The following is a 21,274-nucleotide window of genomic DNA, read 5'->3' as shown; positions in this document are numbered from 1 at the left end:
AATAAGAGCCCAAGGGATGTTAAGGGCAAGGTATTGGCATGGATAGAGGTTTGATTGACTGGCAGAAGGCAAAGTGTGGGGATAAAAGGGTGTTTTTCAGATGCCAGCCAGTGACATGTGGAGTCCCGCAGGGGTCAGTGTTGGGACCACAACTATTCAGGTTAAACATTAATGATCTGTACAAAAGAACTCAGTGCATTATTGCCAAGTTTGCAGGTAACACAAAGGTGGATGGAGGGACACATAATGCTGAAGAAGCAGGTAGGCTGCAGAACTTGGACAGGCTAGGAGAGTGGACAAAGAAGTGAATACAATCTGGGAAAGTGTGAGGTTTTATGCTTTTTGGTAGGAAGAATAGAGGCAAAGACTATTTTCTAAAGGGGAAAGGCTGAAGCACAAAGGGACTTAGGAGTCCTGGTTCAGGATTCTACTAAAGTAAACAGTTGACAGTTAGGAAAGCAAATGCGATCTTAGCATTCATTTCAAGAGGGCTAGAATACACGAACAGGGATGTACTGCTGAGGTTGTATAAGACTCTGGTCAGACTGCATTTGGAATATTGTAGGCAGTTTTGGACCTCGTGCCTAAGGAAGGATATGTTGGCCGTGTAGAGAGGAATGATCCTGGGAATGAAAGGTGTGTCATATGAGGAGTGGTTGAGGACTTTGGGTTTGTACTCAACGAAGTTTAGAAGGATGATGGGGGCATTTCATTGAAACTTAAATAATATTGAGAGGCCTGCATAGAGTGGGTGGGGAGAAGATGTTTTCACCAGTGGGAGACACTAGGACCCAAGGACACATCCTCAGAGTGAAGGGACAGCCCTTTAGAACTGAGAATTCTTCAGCCAGAGGGTGGCTAATCTATCGAACCCATTGCCACAGAAGGCTGTGGAAGCAAGTCATTGAGAATATTTAAGACAAAGATAGGTCCTTGGTTGATAAGGAGATCAAGGGCTACATGGAGGAGGCAGGAAATGGGGTTGAGAAGCATATCAGCCATGAGTGAATGGTGGACCAGACTGGATGGGCTGAATGGCCTGATTCTGCTCCTATATTATAATCTATAGTTGAGAACTCAGTGGGAAGACAAGCATGGTTGGATGTCTCTGTGCTGATAGAATTCAAGTAGAAGTTCTAGGAGTTATTAAGGAGTTAGTAAGCCGCTCAATGTTGGCGTCATGGCTCCCAAAAGGCCTGAGAAGCTGTGAAGGCTCAGAAGAAGACTGTGCTGTTCATGGTTCAGTGCAGCAGACTCTGGGTGTTCAAAGCCCACAAACATAACTTGCTTTGTGCAACTGAGCAAGATTAGAGTTTGTTTAAAACCAAAGGGCAGCACTGGGTTGGGGAAGTTCACTGTTTGTAAAAAAGCTGGAGTTGTGCTTATGACTAAGTTTGTCAATTTCCAAGAATCCAGGACAGCATAAACCCAGTTGAACAAGAATAATTGAAGATAGATGACTGAGCAGCTTTTGAGGAGTTTCAAAGCCAGGTCATTGAATTGTAATTCCTTGCAAAAGTTAATGAGATTTGATGACCCACAGTGTCACCAACATCCGGGGGAGTTGCTGAGAAATCTGTGGATCTGTTTAATCGCCTTTGCTAGTTGATTTGATCTGTGGGGTGTTCGATAATCACTTGCCTGTCACCCTTTTTTGCCCCATGTTAAATTTAGAATGCTAAAATGTAAGTTAAACCTATTTCTGCACAGTCTAAAGCTTAACAATAATATTTGTGAGCTTGTTTGAGTAAGCTTTCTTTGCAATGAACTAATTTGTTGTTGTTGAAAGAACAAGAGAGTTGATGAAAGGAACAGACTACATTGTTTCTAATACTAAACCAGACACAGTTAGAGAATATATAATTGGGTATAGCCAAGCATTCTGTTTGACCAGTGGAGGAGTGGGGCTGGAAAGAAATCGATACAGCCCTCCAACCTTGGCCGTGACCCTTTGAATGGAAGACCATGCCAGAGAATCCGCAAGCAATGGGTTCGCTTGTTGTGGTCTCTGCATGGGATATCACTGCACACTGCTGGATTAATACCAAAGTTGGTGGGATGAGGACCTTAGTTGGGCATTTATTGTGGTAGAAGTGGAGTTTCTACCCACCACCCTACTGCATGACTAAATGTGCCCCTCCGTCATCAAACCTGCTATGTTCACTTCTTCCTATTTTTGGCATCAAGAAAATCTAATATCTCCCACCCTTCTGTGAAATTGTCTCTGTGTGGGGGAATTATTGAGTTAACTTTTAGTTCCAGGGTCCCAATCAAGAAAGTGAGCCAAATTCCAAGCCAGGAAGCTGGAGATGGCTATCTGGAAGATCTAAAGCAATGGTCATAGAATCCTACAGACCATTGAAACTGATGTGGGGGGGTGGGGGGGAGGGGTGAGAGGACATGGTGACAGAGAATGCAATAAGTAAAGCTAAAAGGAAGGGAAGAAAAGGTTCACAATCTGAAAGAGTTGAACTCGACATTAAGTCCAGAAGGTTGTAAAATGCCTAGTCTGAAGATTGTTCCTCCAGTTTGTGCTGTGAGTCGCTAGAACACTGCAGCATTCTGAGGAAAGACAACTGGGCATACCAGCTGGTTGCTATGTTAAAATGACCAGCTATGGGAGTGTACAACCTGGAAGTGTTTCGTAAAGAGTCACACAGTCTGTGTTTGCTTTCTCCAATGTAGACTAGGCCACAGCTGGTGCAGTAAACACAATACACCAGATTGGAGGAGGTACAGGTGAAATGCTGTTTCACCTGGTAAGACTGTTTTGCCCCCTGGATGGGGAACTTGGAGGGGGGTGAAGGGGCAGGTGTTGCACAGTCTGTGGTTACATGGGAAGGTGTTGTGGGAATGGGGTGGTGATGTTGGTGGTCATTGATGTATTGACAAGGGTGTCCGGAAGGGAATGGACCTTGCGAAATGCAGACAGGGAGAGTGAGAGGCAGATGTGTTTGGTGGTGGCGTTCTGCTGGAACCTAACTATTCCAATCCCATTTTCCACTACTTGGCCTGTTGCCTTGTATGCTGAGGCATCACGAATGCATATCTAAATGCCTCTTAAATGTTATGAGGGTTTCTGTATATAGCCTCTGCAAGAAAGGAGGATGCTGCTGCTGTATGTGAGGTACTGCAATAACAATATCTTCTCTGGACTTGCAAATGTCACAAAATGTACAATGGCCAGGCCGTCATTGCAGTGGGGTACCTCCTGCAAAAGATGGCTTCTGTCCATTGCAGTAGCCCTCAAAGTGCTTTTCAAAATTTGTATCTGGTACCCTGTTGGCCTGCTGCTAGGCAATGCACATGCAGAAGTCACAAGTGGAAGGTAGAGGGGGATGTAGCCCCATCCATCTCTGGAAAATCCAAAAGGTGGTAGAGTATTCTAATTGACACAATTGGCCTCTTTGGCTACCTGCTGTTATGATAGCCATCACCCCCCAGAAATGAGTTCCATAAAAAGATAGGCCAGAGGAGGGGACTAGCATGTCAAACGAGAGGTTGCTGCACACCCATCTCCAAATCCACCGCTGCCTCAGGGTGAAAATTCAGCCCTCTGTCTGCTCTATTAATTCCAGTGATAGTTAAGTATAAGTAAACTCTATTACACTGCATTGTGATTGTAAATAGCTCACACAATGTAATGTAGAGTATTATGAAACAATTATATTACCAATAGATTTGAAAAAATTCCATTTTGTAACACCTTAAAACAAGATCTATTTTGGCTTGTGTTTTCATCTCAAAACCTTTAGACTTAAAATTGCTGATATTTGGCAACAGAGTGAAGGAATACATTCACAAATGTGGTCCGTTCCTTGTTTTCAGTCTTCCTCTTTCCCTTTTCATTTTTTGCCAGACAGATTAAGCGATTCTTTATTTTAGTGAGAAAAACAGGGACTTGAGCTTGTATCTTTCACCTGGGTCAAAGGTAAAGGCTAAGCCAGCACTTCCATGCTGTGGCATTCCCTGGCAGGCAGCTGCCAGTTGTCAAGGAGTTCAGCTCCTTCCAAAAACTTCTGAGCACTTTCCCTTCTCTGTGCTCGATGACCTCAAGGACCTTTTAGCTATTACTAACATTAATGAGGTTCAGCTTATCATTATCTTTCGGTTGTCTGACTGTCAGACAAAAAGCTGAACTCTTGCTTTTTTGTATGAGCTGACATGAAAGAACATTCCTTACTCAAAGGCTAGGGCTCTACAGTGAACATAAAAAAATTAGTATTTGGCCTAAATATTTGAATACTCTTTCGAGAAAATGGTGCAGCAGTAGCTGATGGGAGTTTTTGTCTTCTCACACAATGACAGCCATTGGCATTTTACCAGTTGAAATCCAAAAATAAAAAGTATAATTTCATTGCTTTGATTTTATTGAGAGTAAACAGCTGCAGCAAAATATAATGGAAATGGTGTTAAGTAATGTGGGGATGTTCAATATATTCAGCATCCTCCAGCGGTTAAAAGTGTTCAGTAAAATTTAATAATGGCAGATAGATTACGATAGCATGTGTTGTTCACTGTACGTATTTTCTACCCTCTCACATTGCTAATGGCCAATTGGATTGTTGGCAATCTGAAGCCAAGTACATTAGTTATCTTTCTATAAGTGGGTGAAGCTTGTTCAAGTGATAGCAAATATCTATAAAGGGCATGAAAGGGACATAAGATCACAATGACTCAGTCTAATCCTTCCAACATACAAACACTGTTACCTTCTCAGTTTCAGTAATTAGCCTTGAATAAACCCAGTATCTTGGTTACAACTATACTTCCAGTGTCCTTTGGCATCCCATTAAATTTCCAATATTAAATTGGTATCATAGGAAGGGATATATCAATTACCTGTAGGAGGTTTTGGGAACTATTGTGCATTGCAGGCAGGAATGGACATAGTTGACAGCTTCCTCATTAAAAATATGGTTAGATTTTTCTTCACAACAATATTTTTGGGTGGAAAGAGTGTCTAGGCACATGTTAAGCAATTTAGATATCCATTAGCTGTTTGAAGTGGAAGTAATGTCCACAAGTATGAAAATTCCTGATTGACATTGAGAACTCATACAAAAAAGACTAGTTTAAATTATACCTTGCATGTCCTAAGTGTTGGCTTAAAGGTCAAAAAAAATCTTCCATATGCCAGTTGAATCTCAGTTTTGTGTCTTTATTCTCTTTACATCTATTGATGTACCACTATAGCATAGTTAAGAACTGTGACAGTTAGTGGTTGTAATGGCTAATGTGGTATTGATCAATCCTTCACATAAATCGAAGGGCAAAATCCTTTTGAATTGAAGAAATCTGCAAGTTAATTTCTTCTACAAAGTTTAAGTTGCCAATATATTGAAAAAGAGCATTTTCTGTTGCTATTGTTATACATTATGAATTGTTTCATATTTCTTCTGTATAAATAGAGTGGGAGTTTCATTCCCTTTAACACCATGATTTCAAATTCAGAGATTTTTAAAATTACTGAAGAAAGAGAACTGCTGTCACATCTTTTCATCTTGCAATCATCTGACAGAAGACAAGAATACTGAATTTCAAAGGGAGCTACAATTTATACGACAGGAGAGAAAAGATGTTGATTAGTTGGAAAGTGGATTCTGATTGGTTGAGGCATTGCCATGGAGAATGCACCAGGGAGCAGTTATCCACCCTCTGCCTCCAAAGCCTTTGTTTAAATTCAATAAAGTCAATTCTGATTGGTCAAGATGTTACATACATTAGGGAATGAGCTTTAGTTTAATTGTAAAAGGTTTCATACTTGGACATCTGCTTTCTGTTTGCAGAGGATAGGGCTCTGCATATATCTATAACTTGTAGCAAATGTAAGTGAGCCCCATTGCAAACCCAACTAATCATTTAACCCAGTTGTTCAGCATGCTGAGGATTGTTGGGCCCTGTCTTCTTCAAATATAAAGTCAAAAATCACACAACACTGGGTTATAGTCCAACATTTATTTGAAACCATAAACTTTTGGAGCCCCCTGCTCCTCCCTCAGGAACATCATTCTTCAAATCTGTCCAAACATTGCACCTTTTTTAAGTAAGCAAAATTTAGGGAAAAATTGTCCCTTAGTGCATTCCTCATGGTAACATCTTTGTCAGTCAGAATCCATCTGCCAATCAATGAACAACTTTCCTTTCATTTTATTCCCTTCAAAATTTGGTATTCTTGCATTTGTCCTGAGAATTCCAAGATGAAAGCTTCCATTGCATGTCCTTTATTCAGCAATTCTCAAGTTCTGTTTTGCCAACCAACTATGTTTATCATTCTCATCCTTTTTGCGTGTCTAAATTACAAGGGTTCATCTTCAGAAAAATTGCCTCTTCGAAACTGTTTTGTCCATTCACTACAATTATATTCAAACTAACAGTGACATAAGAGCCTATCATCTCCAATCAAATTCTGCAGAGGCCTCAACCCTCCTCTCCACCAACCCCATAATAGAGTCATAGAGATGTACAGCATGGAGACAGATCCTTTGGTCCAACCCGTCCATGCCGACCAGATATCCCAACCCAATCTAGTCCTACCTGCCAGCACCCGGCCCATATCCCTCCAAACCCTTCCTATTCATATACCCATCCAAATGCCTCTTAAATGTTGCAGTTGTACCAGCCTCCACCACATCCTCTGGCAGCTCATTCCATACACGTACCACCCTCTGTGTGAAAAAGTTGCCCCTTAGGTCTCTTTTATATCTTTCCCCTCTCACTCTAAACCTATGCCCTCTAGTTCTGGACTAACCGACCCCAGGGAAAAGACTTTGCCTATTTATCCTATCCATGCGCCTCATAATTTTGTAAACCTCTATAAGGTCATCCCTCAGCCTCCGACCTCCAGGTAAAACAGCCCCAGCCTGTTCAGCCTCTCCCTGTAGCTCAGATCCTCCAACCCTGGCAACATCCTTGTAAATCTTTTCTGAACCCTTTCAAGTTTCACAACATCTTTTCAATAGGAAGGAGACCAGACTTGGTCTAACCAATGTCATGTACAGCCGTAACATGACCTCCCAACTCCTGTATTCAATACTCTGACCAATAAAGGAAAGCATACCAAACGCCTTCTTCACTATCCTATCTACCTGTGACTCCACTTTCAAGGAGCTATGAACCTGCACTCCAAGGTCTCTTTGTTCAACAACACTCCCTAGGACCTTACCATTAAGTGTATAAGTCCTGCTAAGATTTGCTTTCCCAAAATGCAGCACCTCACATTTATCTGAATTAAACTCCATCTGCCACTTCTCAGCCCATTGGCCCATCTGGTCCAGATCCTGTTGTAATCTGAGGTAACCCTCTTCGCTGTCCACTATACCTCCAATTTTGGTGTCATCTGCAAACTTACTAACTGTACCTCTTATGCTCGCATCCAAATCATTTATGTAAATGACAAAAAGTAGAGGGCCCAGCACCGATCCTTGTGGCACTCCACTGGTCACAGGCCTCTAGTCTGAAAAACAACCTTCCACCACCACCCTCTGTCTTCTACCTTTGAGCCAGTTCTGTATCCAAATGGCTAGTTCTCCCTGTATTCCATGAGATCTAACCTTGCTAATCAGTCTCCCATGGGGAACCTTGTCGAATGCCTTCCTGAAGTCCATATAGATCACATCTACTACTCTGCCCTCATCAATCTCCTTTGTTACTTCTTCAAAAAAACTCAATCAAGTTTGTGAGAGATGATTTCCCACGCACAAAGCCATGTTGACTATCCCGAATCAGTCCTTGCCTTTCCAAATACATGTACATCCTGTCCCTCAGGATTCCCTCCAACAACTTGCCCACCACCGAGGTCAGGCTCACCAGTCTATAATTCCCTGGCTTGTCTTTACTGCCCTTCTTAAACAGTGGCAACACGTTTGCCAATCTCCAGTCTTCCGGCACCTCACCTGTGACTATCGATGATACAAATATCTCAGCAAGAGGCCCAGCAATCACTTCTCTAGCTTCCCACACAGAGTTCTCGGGTACACCTGATCAGGTCCTGGGGATTTATCCACTTTTAACCATTTCAAGACATCCAGCACTTCCTCCTCTGTAATCTGGACATTTTGCAAAATGTCACCATCTATTTCCCTACAGTCTATATCTTCCATATCCTTTTCCACAGTAAATACTGATGCAAAATATTCATTTAGTATCTCCCCATTTTCAGCGGCTCTACACAAAGGCCATCTTACTGATCTTTGAGGGGCTCTATTCTCTCCCTAGTTACCCTTTTGGCCTTAATATATTTGTAAAAACCCTTTGGATTCTCCTTAATTCTATTTGCCAAAGCTATCTCATGTCCCTGTTTTGCCCTCCTGATTTCCCTCTTAAGTATACTCCTACTTTCTTTATACTCTTCTAAGGATTCACCCGATCTATCCTGTCTATACCTGACATATGCTTCCTTCTTTTTCTTAACCAAACCCTCAATTTCTTTAGTCATCCAGCATTCCCTATACCTACCGGCTTTCCCTTTCACCCTGACAGGAATATACTTTCTCTGGATTCTTGTTATCTCATTTCTGAAGGCTTCCCATTTTCCAGCCGTCCCTTTACCTGCGAACACCTGCCTCCAATCAGCTTTCGATAGTTCTTGCCTAATACCATCAAAATTGGCCTTTCTCCAATTTAGGACTTCAACTTTTAGATCTGGTCTATCCTTTTCCATCACTACTTTAAAACGAATAGAATTATGGTTGCTGGCCCCAAAGTGCTTCCCCACTGACACCTCAGTCACCTGCCCTGCCTTATTTCCCAAGAGCAGGTCAAGTTTTGCACCTTCTCTAGTAGGTACATCCACATACTGAATCAGAAAATTGTCTTCTACACACTTAAGAAATTCCTCTCCATCTAAACCATTAATACGATAGCAGTCCCAGTCGATGTTTGGAAAGTTAAAATCCCCTACCATAACTACCCTATTATTCTTACAGATAGCTGAGATCTCCTTACAAGTTTGTTTCTCAATTTCCCTCTGATTATTGGGAGATCTATAATACAATCCCAATAAGGTGATCATCCCTTTCTTATTTCTCAGTTCCACCCAAATAACTTCCCTGGATGTATTTCCAGGAATATCCTCCCTCAGTACAGCTGTAATGCTATCCCTTATCAAAAATGCCACTCCCCCTCCTCTCTTGCCTCCCTTTCTATCCTTCCTGTAGCATTTGTATCCTGAACATTAAACTGCCAGTCCTGCCCATCCCTGAGCAATGTTTCTATAATTACTATGATATCCCAGTCCCATGTTCCTAACCATGCCCTGAGTTCATCTGCCTTCCCTGTTAGGCCCTTTGCAGTGAAATAAATGCAGTTAATTTATTAGTTCTATCTTTTCCCTGCCTGCCCTGATTGTTTGACTCACTTCTGTTCTCAGCTGTACCCGTCTCAGATCGATCTCTTTCCTCACTATCTCCCTGGGTCCCCCCCCCCCCCCCCCCCCCCCCACTTACTAGTTTAAATCCTCCCAAGCAGTTCTAGCAAATTTCCCTGCCAGTATATTAGTCCCCTTCCAATTTAGGTGCAATCTGTCCTTCTTGTACAGGTCACTTCTACCCCAAAAGAGATTCCAATGATCCAAAAATGTGAATCCTTCTCCCATACACCAGCTCCTCAGCCATGCATTCATCTGCTCCATCCTCCTATTCTTGCCCTCACTAGCTCGTCGCACTGGGAGTAATCCAGATATTACTACCCTTGAGGACCTCCTTTTTAAATTTCTGCCTAACTCTCTGTAATCTCCCTTCAGAATCTCAACCTTTTCCCTTCCAATGTCATTGGTTCCAATGTGTCTTATCAGTTTTATCTTATATAATTCCCTGTTTCTTATTTCCAAGAAACACGTTTGCAAATGTTTGTGTTAAATAACTACAGAGTTTGTGCCACTTGATCTGAACTGCCCTACAATTTTATTACATGTGATACAAAACCAAGTTAACCAGAAGCCTGCCAAGGACAACTGATGGGGCAAAATCTGTGTAAAAAGCAAAACAAATAAAAAATGCAAATAATAAAAAGCGCAGTTCCGGTGATTGGAAAAGATATGCTGAACAGCAAAGGGTGTCAAAACAGATAATATGAACTGGAAAAATGGACCAAGAAGAATTACTTTCAAGGTATATCACATTTCTCCTCAGGTTTTCCACAGTAGATATTCAGTGAGTAGATAAGAAAGTGGCATGAGAAACCCCATTCTTTGCAGGGTATGAGATAGAGGGCTACAGGCCCAACAGCTTTTTGTATAAATGGGCTGAAGTATCAATTTTTCTCCTCAGTGATAATATGGCTATAGTGTTTTGCTTAATTCAGAGATGTGGGCCCAGTGTTAAGATCTATGGCACCCCATCAAAGTTTTCCTCCAACTCTCAACAAACTCTTTGAACGCAAATTCATTATTGTTTCCTACTCTTCAGACAAGCTCCAATCCATTCCCTGGGTAAACACAGTTTTGAATTCAATTAGTAGCCTGCTCAGTGAAAGTCTTTGGGAAATTGAAGTAAAGTCTGCGATGGCACTTACCACACTCTACTTGGGTTATCACTCCAAGTGAAATTCAAGGAAGTTGGTCAGTTGGGATCTTAGCTTTCTGATTCTTGCTGTCCACTAGGTTTGCTGTGTAGATAAGGCTAACTTTTACTCCTGATAATAGTTATCTGGTTCGATTTTGTCATTCTTTTTGAATATGGGCTTTTTCCTATTTTACTCCAAGCCCCAGGCTCACAAATCTCTTCCCGAGTCTCCCTTAGCACACTGCAATAATCAAATGAGGATTCATCTTTCTGGGGCTTCCATTTTGTTTGTAACAAACTAATTGATTTTATTTGGAATATCTTTGACTACAGAGAGCTTGTTGCTCATTTGTTCTGTTTGAATACTTGGATCAAATAATTATACATAATATTTATTACTTGTTAATCAACCTCAACTTCAAACTTGTTTGCAATTTCTTCTGATTGCCTCCCTGCTATTGTGGTTGAATTATATTTTTACTGCTCTATTTAACTTCCTATTCCTCTCTGGATTTTTCTTTGTCTCTTTCAGCTTTTTCATGCGTTCTGTTTTTTTTTATTTACTATTTGGTCCCAATGAGCTATTTTGCTTTTATTCTTGTAGGATTTGTACAGACACAGTTTTTCTATTTATTCCACTATTAAATTGTTTGTAAATCAGAATAAAACCACTCCTGACAGAGTTTGCAGGGTCAGCAGCAGGTCATCTCTCTTACAGCATGCACAAGTGCCAATTTGGATGACTCACTGGTACCAACTTGACCAAACCTCCAGAGCAAGAGAACTAATTAAAGTGATTTACTTTTCAAAAGCAAAATTCTACCAACGCAGATCGCATATGTCTTCAACAATTCTTTCACTGATATGCCAAGATTTCTTCCAAATCTGTAAATTATGTCTCCCAGTTCAAAAAGTATTTGCTTCCGGCTCCACCATCTTGCACTTTTTAATTGCAAGATAGAAGGTGGAGCTCTGCCATTAGCAAAAAAAAGACACACTTCAGTGATGTTCTCTCTAAATTATCTTTCATTCTGGAAGAATCCAAGTTTCTCCATCAATGTTAGCCCTCAAATAAAAATTAGTTTCTGAATGTAAGTCACAAATGTGTAGAAGAATGCAAAATAATCTGGAAAATTGGAAAAAGCTGCCCTTAGAATTGTTCCCAACAGATAATGAATAAATGTGACCTCAATTAATAAGAGTATCATTATTAATTTCATCCTCCACACTCCGTGACACCTCCAGTGCAATAGATTTCAAAAGCCTGATTTAGGAGGCCTGCATGAGGCAGGGGTGTAATGAGGGTGGATGTGGTAGTTAAACTGCAGGGAACTATGGTAGAGAAGATCTCCAGCCAGGCCCCTGGTGCAAAATGTTACTGATAGCAGAACTGTCTTCAAAAAAGCTTCCTGCCACAATGGGTTGGTGGGGGGTAAATCTAAACATTTCAGTAGTCAATTAGTAGTCATTTTATGAGGCTGTTCCTCTTTTCCTGTCTGCAGATCAACCAAGTGGGTGTGTAGGCTGCTGACAGAATGTAGGCGACCTACAATGGCATAGATCAAGTCTTTCTTCATTTTCAGACAGAAAAGAGCCACTAGGACACCACCAATTGGCATAGAAGGGATTGCCCAGATTTATAACTTAAAAGCATTTTTTACTTTTTTCTGAGCATGTGGAGTGTAGGCTGTACTGTGGCGACCAGAACTGTATGCGGTATTCCAAATGTGGTCGAACCAAAGACCTGATTAGTGATGGCTTGACTTGTGTGAAATCCAGAGGAAGTCCCATTAGTCAACTGTGCATGTTGCTGACAATCCTTTCCCATCATTGATGGGTTCCAAACATTTCAATAAATTTTACCCCATGGAACAAAAGAAGGATTTTTCAAGTGTACATTTCTGATAAAGTCCATTAGTTCTCATGCCTACAAAACAACACTGGCTGCACTTCAAAGTTATTCAAGAAGTTTAAATATTAACTTAAGTTTGATCTTTTACAAACAGAGAAATGTGTAATGAAGGGATTGACTGTGCAATCGTATCACCAAACTGTTCAAAAATCTTTACATTTAAGATAAGTTTTACGTAACAAAGAACAATGAAAATTACAGCAAGGAGCAGACCCTTTGGCCTTCCAAGCCTGTGCTGATCCAGATCCTCTATCTAAACCTGTCGCCTATTTTCTAAAGATCTGTATCCCTCTGGTCCCTGCCCATTCATGTATCTATCTAGATACATCTTAAATGACGCTATCATGCCCACCTGCACCACCCTCTGTGTAAAGAACCTTCCAAGCAGTATCTCCCTTAAACTTTTCCCTTCTCACCTTGAATTCGTGACCCCTAGTAATTGAATCCTTCACTGTTGGAAAAAGCTTCTTGCTATCCACCCTGTCTATACCTCTCAATCAGGTCCCTCCTCAATCTCTTCTTTCTAATGAAAATATTCCTAATCTATTCAACCTCTCTTCATAGCTAGCGCCCTCCGTACCAGGCAACATCTTGAGAACCTCCTCTGCACCCTCTCTAAAGCATCCACATCGTTTTGGTACTGTGGCGACCAGAACTGTATGCGGTATTCCAAATGTGGTCGAACCAAAGACTTATACAACTGTAACATGACCTGCCAACTCTTGAACTCAATACCCAGGTCAATTAAGTGGTCAAGAAGGCATATGACATGATGAAGGAAAGCATGCCATATGCCTTCTTGACCACTCTATTGACCTGGGTTGCCACCTTCAGGTACAGTAGATCTGAACACCAAAATCTCTCTGTACATCAATTTTCCCCAGGACTTTTCCATTTACCGTATTGTTCCTAAATTAATGTTCCTAACAAATTGCAATGTAATAGGTTACACTTCATTTCAGCGATGTCCTTTCAGGTCACTCTTAGTTGCCTTACAAGTTCACCAGAGTTGAAATACATCACAATGCTTAGTTATTGTAAAGCATCATGATTCCTCTGACCCCAGACTGGATTAGCATAGCCATTCATATGGATTTGCTTGATACTGATATGTAGGGAATGATCTGAAGTATTCCCATCTATAATATAATTTGCTAGACAATATTGGGATGGATTTTACCACTATTCTGATGCTAGATTTGCAGTGGGGATTGGAAAGGGTGCGTTAGGGTGTGCCTGTAAAAGAGTGAAGGAAGGTAGGGCTGGAGTACCCGTTGTCTTGGTGTTGCCATGGCATTTTCAATGTTAGGGAAAGTGGAGAACACTCTTCCTGCTCAGAGCCCAGGGAAGTGGCCAACAAAGGGACTCTTCCTGACATTGTTGCTACTTTACCAGCTGTAGGTGAGCCATGCTCTCTTGTCATATTCCAACTGCATAAAAATAGTGAATATGGTTTTAGGTTAGCACCAGTGCTGCATGAACAGCAAAACCACATCCCAAACATGACATCAGAACCTGGACCGGCAGCATTGGGATAATGAGAATTTTCAGAAGGAAGAAGTTGCTCTGCTGGTTTTGGTTTTAAACAGCTGATTTGGAGGTAACGGTTTTAACAAACCACTCCTGATTTGTGACAGATGTCAAACCACAAAATTGCGTACTTCCTCACTATGAATTACCTCTCACTGAAATGGCAAGAGCACTGCAGCCAAAATTTACCCTTTACTTGAGAAGTGGTGGAAAGCAGTTCTGGCTTCACACCTACATTAAACTTGTGGAGTCCCTTATGTTTTTGTACATAGAGGGGGATTTTCTGTCCATTGAAAATGACTACAAAGAGCCTATGAAAATTACTACCATTTTACATGTAATCAATGTAATAGAATTTCCTGAAACAGAAATCCTGAAAGAGTTACTGCATTATATTGTTTTATTTTGAAGAACACTATTTGAAAAACTACAGCACTTCACTTGTTATAGTTGTAATCAGTATTCCAATGTTCTATTTGCATATATTTTAGCCTTACTTGCTATGTAATACCATTTAACAGTCACTGACATAAAAGTTTAACACGAGCAAATTTACAAACTTCAAACTGGTAATTTATAAATGACAGTGTCTGTTCTGAATGTTGGTAATATTTTGTCAACATTTATGTTGTGCACTATTTAACCTTTTCCCTTTTAGCCATCTTTCAAATAATCATTTCACACATGGCATCTGTTATCTGACCTGCAAATGAAAGTGCATGGCCTGTGCATAACCCAGGAAAAGTGTCAACTCAGCTTCATCCCCACTGCTCTGAGCTATAAGTGACAGGGGAATAGGTCTGGAAAGTGGATAATATTAAAGGTCATTTCCGATATTTTGAAACAGAAAACTATAAGTGCACCATGTCCCCATTACCCAGGTGTAATTATTCACAAAGAAAAGTGTGGCTTCTCAAATTTTAAAGCTGCCTCCATTGGGAATGTCACTGATGCTGTGCTTCAAGATAAAATTCCTGAGCCAATGTGTAGTTTTTCAGAGCCACTTATACAGTGGAATGACAAATTAATGTTAGTTTAATGCAGTTTTTCTTAAAAAAAAAAGTATCTTAACCTTGTTTGGTTAAGTCATGTTTTAAGATTTAATCTGCTCTGAATATAGATCTTATTCAACTTTCTATGCTAGCAATTTCATATTGTTAGACAAAAACTGAAATGAAGTGCAGAGATAAATAACTACAAAATGTACCATGTTTTGCAAATACTGTTGCATCAAAATAGCTATAAAGCTGCTCTTCCTACCCAAAAACTACCACCAGTGAATCGTTAATGGACAATTGTGTATTTCCTAAAGTCCAACTAATAACTGCTAACAGTCAAGAGGTATGACATTAGATCTGAAAAATGAAGCCAGTTTTGATATATACCCAAACAATATAAACAGTTTTCAGTTATTAAATTGGAGTCACTCTTATCACAAATCTTACTCCAGACTGATGCTAACAACAATCATATATTGTCAAAAACTGCTCTAATTCACTCCAATTAAATGGGCACAAAAAATTGTGAAATATTCCAGCTATCATTGTACTGCAACTATGTTCTCCAGCCAAAGACTACGATTTGAGGCTTTTTTACATGGAAATCTTCATGATAATAGCTTTCATCTTTTAAAAAAAAATGAAATAATAGGAAAATATTAACATTATTCATTATTCCAGATTTTTTTGTAGAATATTCAGTAATTACCCTCAGAGGCAGATGAGTATTAAGAAATGTATGGGTTAAGTATTTCAGTTCCCAATTGTTGGAAATCTGCAGTATTGGGAGCAGCAAGTTTGCCTGAATTAGTCACTGACTCTCAGGGTCAGGTATCCCTTTTGCTAACCAGGTTTTCACACATTCCTAAAAGCATAAACTGTGTAAATAGAACAGCAGATGTTTGAAGGCAGGAGTGTTTGATCATGACAGATTGTAAACAGCAGGTGCTTCAAAGCCTCAGGTAACCCTAGACATTCAGCAGTGGTAATGTCCAGTCTCTACATTATAACATGATTATTCATGTTCTCTCTTCCATAAAGATATCAGTACTGATACATCTCAGTGACTATGTTAAAACTGCCAAGAACCACCTCCAAAATGAGGCTATTCTGCCTTTTATTTCTTTTTCAATTTTATTGCAAATTTTGTTTTTCCTTTTGTAACATTGTGCTGTGTTCATTGCCTATATAAGGATGAGCAAATAACCAGCTCTCACCTCTCTTGTTGAGGGCACTGTGACTAACTTTATCAAGGACTTGATAAAGTAGCCCTTTTTGGTCATTTGCAATTTTGCCTTTCTTTTGGGAAACTCTCTCTCTCTCTCTCTTTTCCTGGCCTTCCATTACTTTCCCTTTTATTGTTATTCTCTGTGTTCCTTGTCATCCTCCTTTACAGTTCTCTTATTAAGACTCAACAGAACGATGGAGGGGCATCAGCACTGTGTTCACTTTGTGAAGGTTGGTTTCTCCATAAACTTTACCTGAGAAAGCTCTAACATTTTCACTGTGTGCTGAATTTCAGATCACCTACAGCAATCAGTAATTAACTCCACCTGTAGTGTGTTCATCGATGGTAGTTGTCTACAAATTGCGAATTGCAACTTTTATTATGGCTTTTCCCCACAGGCAGCAGGTGCTGGCACCTCGGCTGCCAACAGCCAAGAAAATTGGTGGCAGTTTATCCTATTGTTTCAGTGCAGCTGTCCATAACAAGAAGCATCCCTTCCTCTGCTAATTTCTGACAATGTTGGAAAGTAAATTATTCCAAAGTAGGTACCATAAACATTCATTTTCTCTTAGTCTTTTGATTAGCATCTTGAGTAGAGAAATGCCAAGTTCAAAGAATTTGTTGATAATTACAATATTCAAGTCAGAAGATTGGTTGGTATATTTTGCATTATTTACCTTTTACTAAAGGCACATACTTCTTTTTCACCCACTTTCCTCTGCCAGGCACGCAGTCTTCCATGGATAGTTGTTGATCTAATGCAGATAGGAAAGATGCAGTTAACTATTGCTTTATGGTTCTCTATCTTCAAGTATGTATAGGTAATATATTTATACATGTAGACAAGGTACTATCAAGCATTTAGAGAGATTTAGACCCAGTCAGACTGCTCTCAGGGGTGCCCAATTACAGATTTTGTTGGGCTCCATCTAGTTTATCTGCATTCCAGTCAGAGCAGAGCTTTGTACATTAAGCTCTGTGTTATATAATGGAATTGCTGGATGAATTCTGAGGCTCCGATATGTTCCACAGCACAAGACGCAGATTTGCATTTTAAAATCCTGATGGTTAGAGGGAACCCGAGTATTTACTATTCACTCGTCTGTCTTAGGTGAATAAAACTTTATATATTGGTTTCGAGCCCAAGTTTTGATCGACGTCTGCATACGACAAGATGTGATACATTTTAGTAGCTGGTGTACAGAATTACTGTTTTCTTTTACAATTAATAGGCCTTGCTATCATTTAACCAGATATTTTGCAGAAAAAAATGCATTCAGCTCATTGAGGACATGAAGTCAACTTAGGGAACTTATTATTTAGCATAAAAATCCAAAACACAACAGCAATCGATATCACAGGAGGGGTCAATCATTAAAATAGATCCTATTCAAAGGTACTTATAGCAGAAGGAATATTTACAATTTAAAAAAAGCTTATTTAAAACAAGAGATTTTTCTTTACAAAGAAGGGCAAGAGTTTAATTTATTTTATTCTCTTATTTCAAGTTGAATTCACTTCAGAAACCTCAAGGACTTAATCAACCTAATTAACTCTATTATCAAAAACAAGATACAATTAATAGAAATATTGTCATGAAAGCCTTAACAAAAACACAACACACTACAAGTCACATGTAGGTCCTATATTAGCGGCCAATTGGGACATCAATTTCAGGATTTTATATCAGAGTATTCAGGTGAACTTCACTCCATCTGAACAGAGCAAAAGTGTTTTCAGAGGCTACTGGCCAATTATGCCCTCAATCATTGAGACATGTCAAGCGTCTACAGGATGCATCCAATTGGTTGATTAGGGAAAAAAGTTTCCTTGGGAGATTAAGAGGGACAAGAGTACCCCCCTGTATCCTCCAAGAAATGTCTAGGCCTCCATCCTAACAGACTCGCCCTCATTTCCAAAGGTGAAACCCTGCAAAATTTTAGCAATCACTCAACCTAAACCACATGATTGAAACACACTTGTAGTTTGCTAGGTGTCACTCTGCAGTTGTTTTGTGTGGCCAACTAACTGTGCAATGATAATCAGGTCAAGACTCCCGCAGAGATTCCACAGTGGAAAGTTCAGCAGCTCTCCCACAGTTTCCCATCTGGGAGATAAAATCCATGCTTCATTTATGATTACCACATGCAAGAAAATAGAACAACTGAGGTTTTCTGCTTCTTTGCTCACTGGCTTGTGATTCCCTACCCATTCAATTCACTGGAAAGTACATCTTTGACTGATGAGTGCAGAAGTACAAATACTTAAGACAGACTGTGGAACTCACATCAGCAGGAAGTTAAAAGATTAGAGGATTACAGAGAAACAGTAAAATGATAATAATCAGTGTGGCCTTTTAGAGAATCCTTGAAATTGCAAATGCGAAAATAAATATCGACAATACCTCTGATTATCCAGGTCTAATGAGGATTTAAGGAAAATCCTAAATGGTGTTGGTAACCAAACAAAGGATTTGAACTGGAAATCTATTCGATTTGTTTTGTTGAAGTTAACAATGTAATGATTATGTCAAACCCAGAGTAGCAGATTTTATGTTTTCTCCTGGTTTATATATTGGAGCTCAGCAGCTGAACCCTTCTCATCTGTTTTCATTCCCTTGCTTCCAGCAGGATAGCCAACATTAGTAAAATCTAAGGAGGAGGTTTTGTGCTGCTTATGCAGGAGCAGGTCCAGTTATTGTAATCCTCATAACATATTATTGGACTTGGCAGAATGGCTGTCATATAACAGATTAATATAGACATTCACAACAGTGGGATCTTTATGAAATCATGTTTGCATAAATACCTCAATATTATTGCTGTCTTAAAAGATTCTACATTTGTACATCTTAAATTCCCTTTGCTCACAGGTTGGAGTTAGTAGATTAGACTTAGCATTATTGTCACATGTACTCACATGAGTACAGTGAAACTTTCACAAATCACCAATTACAGCACCATCCTAGGTACCAAGGTGCCTAGCTACAGATTCTTAAGTACAGATTCTTAGGGGGAAAAAAAGAAAAAGAACAAAATAAAAGCTCCAGCAATAAATCAGAAAGATTTATTGTGGGCGGCACGGTGGCACAGTGGTTAGCACTGCTGCCTCACAGCGCCAGAGACCCGGGTTCAATTCCTGCCTCAGGCGACTGACTGTGTGGAGTTTGCACATTCTCCCCGTGTCTGTGTGGGTTTTCCTCTGGGTGCTCCGGTTTCCTCCCACAGTTGCGCTTCGGCGGGTCGGTGTGGACTTGTTGGGCCGAAGGGCCTGTTTCCACACTGTAATGTAATCTAATCTATTCATAGAGAAATGAGAGTTCTGAACAACAGTCATTCTGACCCAGACTGTGCCAAGTTTCACTTCAAGGCCAGGAGTCCGAGTCCACCCTGAGGGGAAGAGTCCAGTCTACGCAGGTGGGGGGAGGAGTCTGAGTTCATACCGATGGGGGGGTGTCTGAGTCCGTCCCGAGGGGCAGGGAATCTGAGTCCATCCTAAGGCTGGGAGTCTGAGTCCATCCTGAGGGTGGGGGTCTGAATCCACCCCAAGGCCAGGAGTCTGAGTCCATCCCGAGTGTGGGAGTCTCGGAAGTCTGAATTCATTGGGAGAGCAGGAGTCTGAGTCCATCCCCAGGGGCGGGGCGTCTGAGTCCATCCCGAGCGCAGGAGTCTGCATCCACCCCAAGGCTAGGAGTCTGAGTCTATCCAGAGTGGCGGGGAGTCTGGGTCCATGCCAGGGGGGGGAGAGTCTGAGTCCATCCAGAGGGGTGGGGAATCTGAGTCCACTCCAAGGCTAGGAGTCTAAGTCCATCCCGAGGTGGGAGTCTGAGTCCATCTAGAGGACAGGGAGTGTGAGTCCATCCCGAGGGCGGGATTCTGAATCCACTCAAAGGCCAGGGTCTGAGTCCATCCAGAGTGGCGGGGTGTCTGAGTCCATTCCAAGGCGCGGGGAGTCTGAGTCCACTCCAAGGGGCGGGGTGTCTGAGTCCATTCCAAGGGGCGGGGTGTCTGAGTCCATCCCAAGGGTGGGAGTCTGAGTCCATCCTGAGGGGCGGGGAGTCTGAGTCCACTCCAAGGGGCGGGGTGTCTGAGTCCACTCCAAGGGGCGGGGTGTCTGAGTCCACTCCAAGGGGCGGGGTGTCTGAGTCCATCCCAAGGGTGGGAGTCTGAGTCCATCCTGAGGGGCGGGGAGTCTGAGTCCACTCCAAGGGGCGGGGTGTCTGAGTCCACTCCAAGGGGCGGGGTGTCTGAGTCCACTCCAAGGGGCGGGGTGTCTGAGTCCACTCCAAGGGGCGGGGTGTCTGAGTCCACTCCAAGGGGCGGGGTGTCTGAGTCCATCCCAAGGGTGGGAGTCTGAGTCCATCCTGAGGGGCGGAGTGTCTGAGTCCATCCCGAGGGCAGAAGTCCATGGATATTGCTGACAATGCTCCCAGAGGGTAGGATGTAAGAAGGGAATAAAATGTGAAAAGACAGAGAAAATACAGGAAAGAAACAGATGGAGCAGGTGAGCTCTGGTTCAGGAGTCCTACTCATCACCATCTTAGTTTGGTTCATATGTATGTACTGCACTGGTACAAAGTACATAAAGAAGCACAAAATGGGTAAATCTGAGTCTGTATCCCATTTTACAGTTTATTCGATACAGTTTTATAAAATCCTGCCTCACCCCCATCTACACACCCAATATATTACATCAATACCCTAAGAGGTGTTACAGTTTTCTTGAGGTGCGATTAGTGGAGCCATTCTCGCCCTGAGGCCAAGTGAGTTTTCTCTCCATATCTCACCAAATCCACCCTATGTGATGCCATTTGAGCCCTCAAGATAAGAATAATATCTGAATTCAACCCAGACTTGCCACACTGTTCCTGGAGCAATTTGCCACTCACTAGAAATCCCCGAAATTGACTGGTATTTCTTAGCTCGCAGCCATATTTAAAGAGCCATTGCGCACTGGATAAGAGCTGTCAGACCAGAGCTTCCCTACTTGACTCCTGACGTTTACCTCAGATATTTGTCCCCTTGGTGATAAGGGGAAATTGGTGCCCAACTTTACGCACAGAGTACCGGGGTTGTGGGGGTTGCTTGCTGGATGGAATGGTACA

At 41.3% G+C, this 21,274-nt stretch overlaps 1 protein-coding gene across 1 annotated transcript in view; it reads right to left on the bottom strand.

Moving 5' to 3' along the window:
* Positions 1–21,274, bottom strand: part of LOC122564415 (genetic suppressor element 1-like) — a 374,593-nt gene that overhangs the window by 315,076 nt on the left and 38,243 nt on the right. Inside the window, exon 2 of the mRNA XM_043719243.2 lies at positions 16,848–16,925. Within this exon, the coding sequence (XP_043575178.2) occupies positions 16,848–16,925 (78 nt within the window). The remainder of the gene's footprint in view (positions 1–16,847; positions 16,926–21,274) is intronic.

Source organism: Chiloscyllium plagiosum, unplaced genomic scaffold (assembly GCF_037043375.1).
Source record: "Chiloscyllium plagiosum isolate Xiang-an unplaced genomic scaffold, Cpla_swu_hap1 HiC_scaffold_34, whole genome shotgun sequence".
In the NCBI taxonomy this organism is placed as follows: domain Eukaryota; kingdom Metazoa; phylum Chordata; class Chondrichthyes; order Orectolobiformes; family Hemiscylliidae; genus Chiloscyllium; species Chiloscyllium plagiosum.
This window is presented reverse-complemented; position numbering and strand designations above follow the sequence as displayed.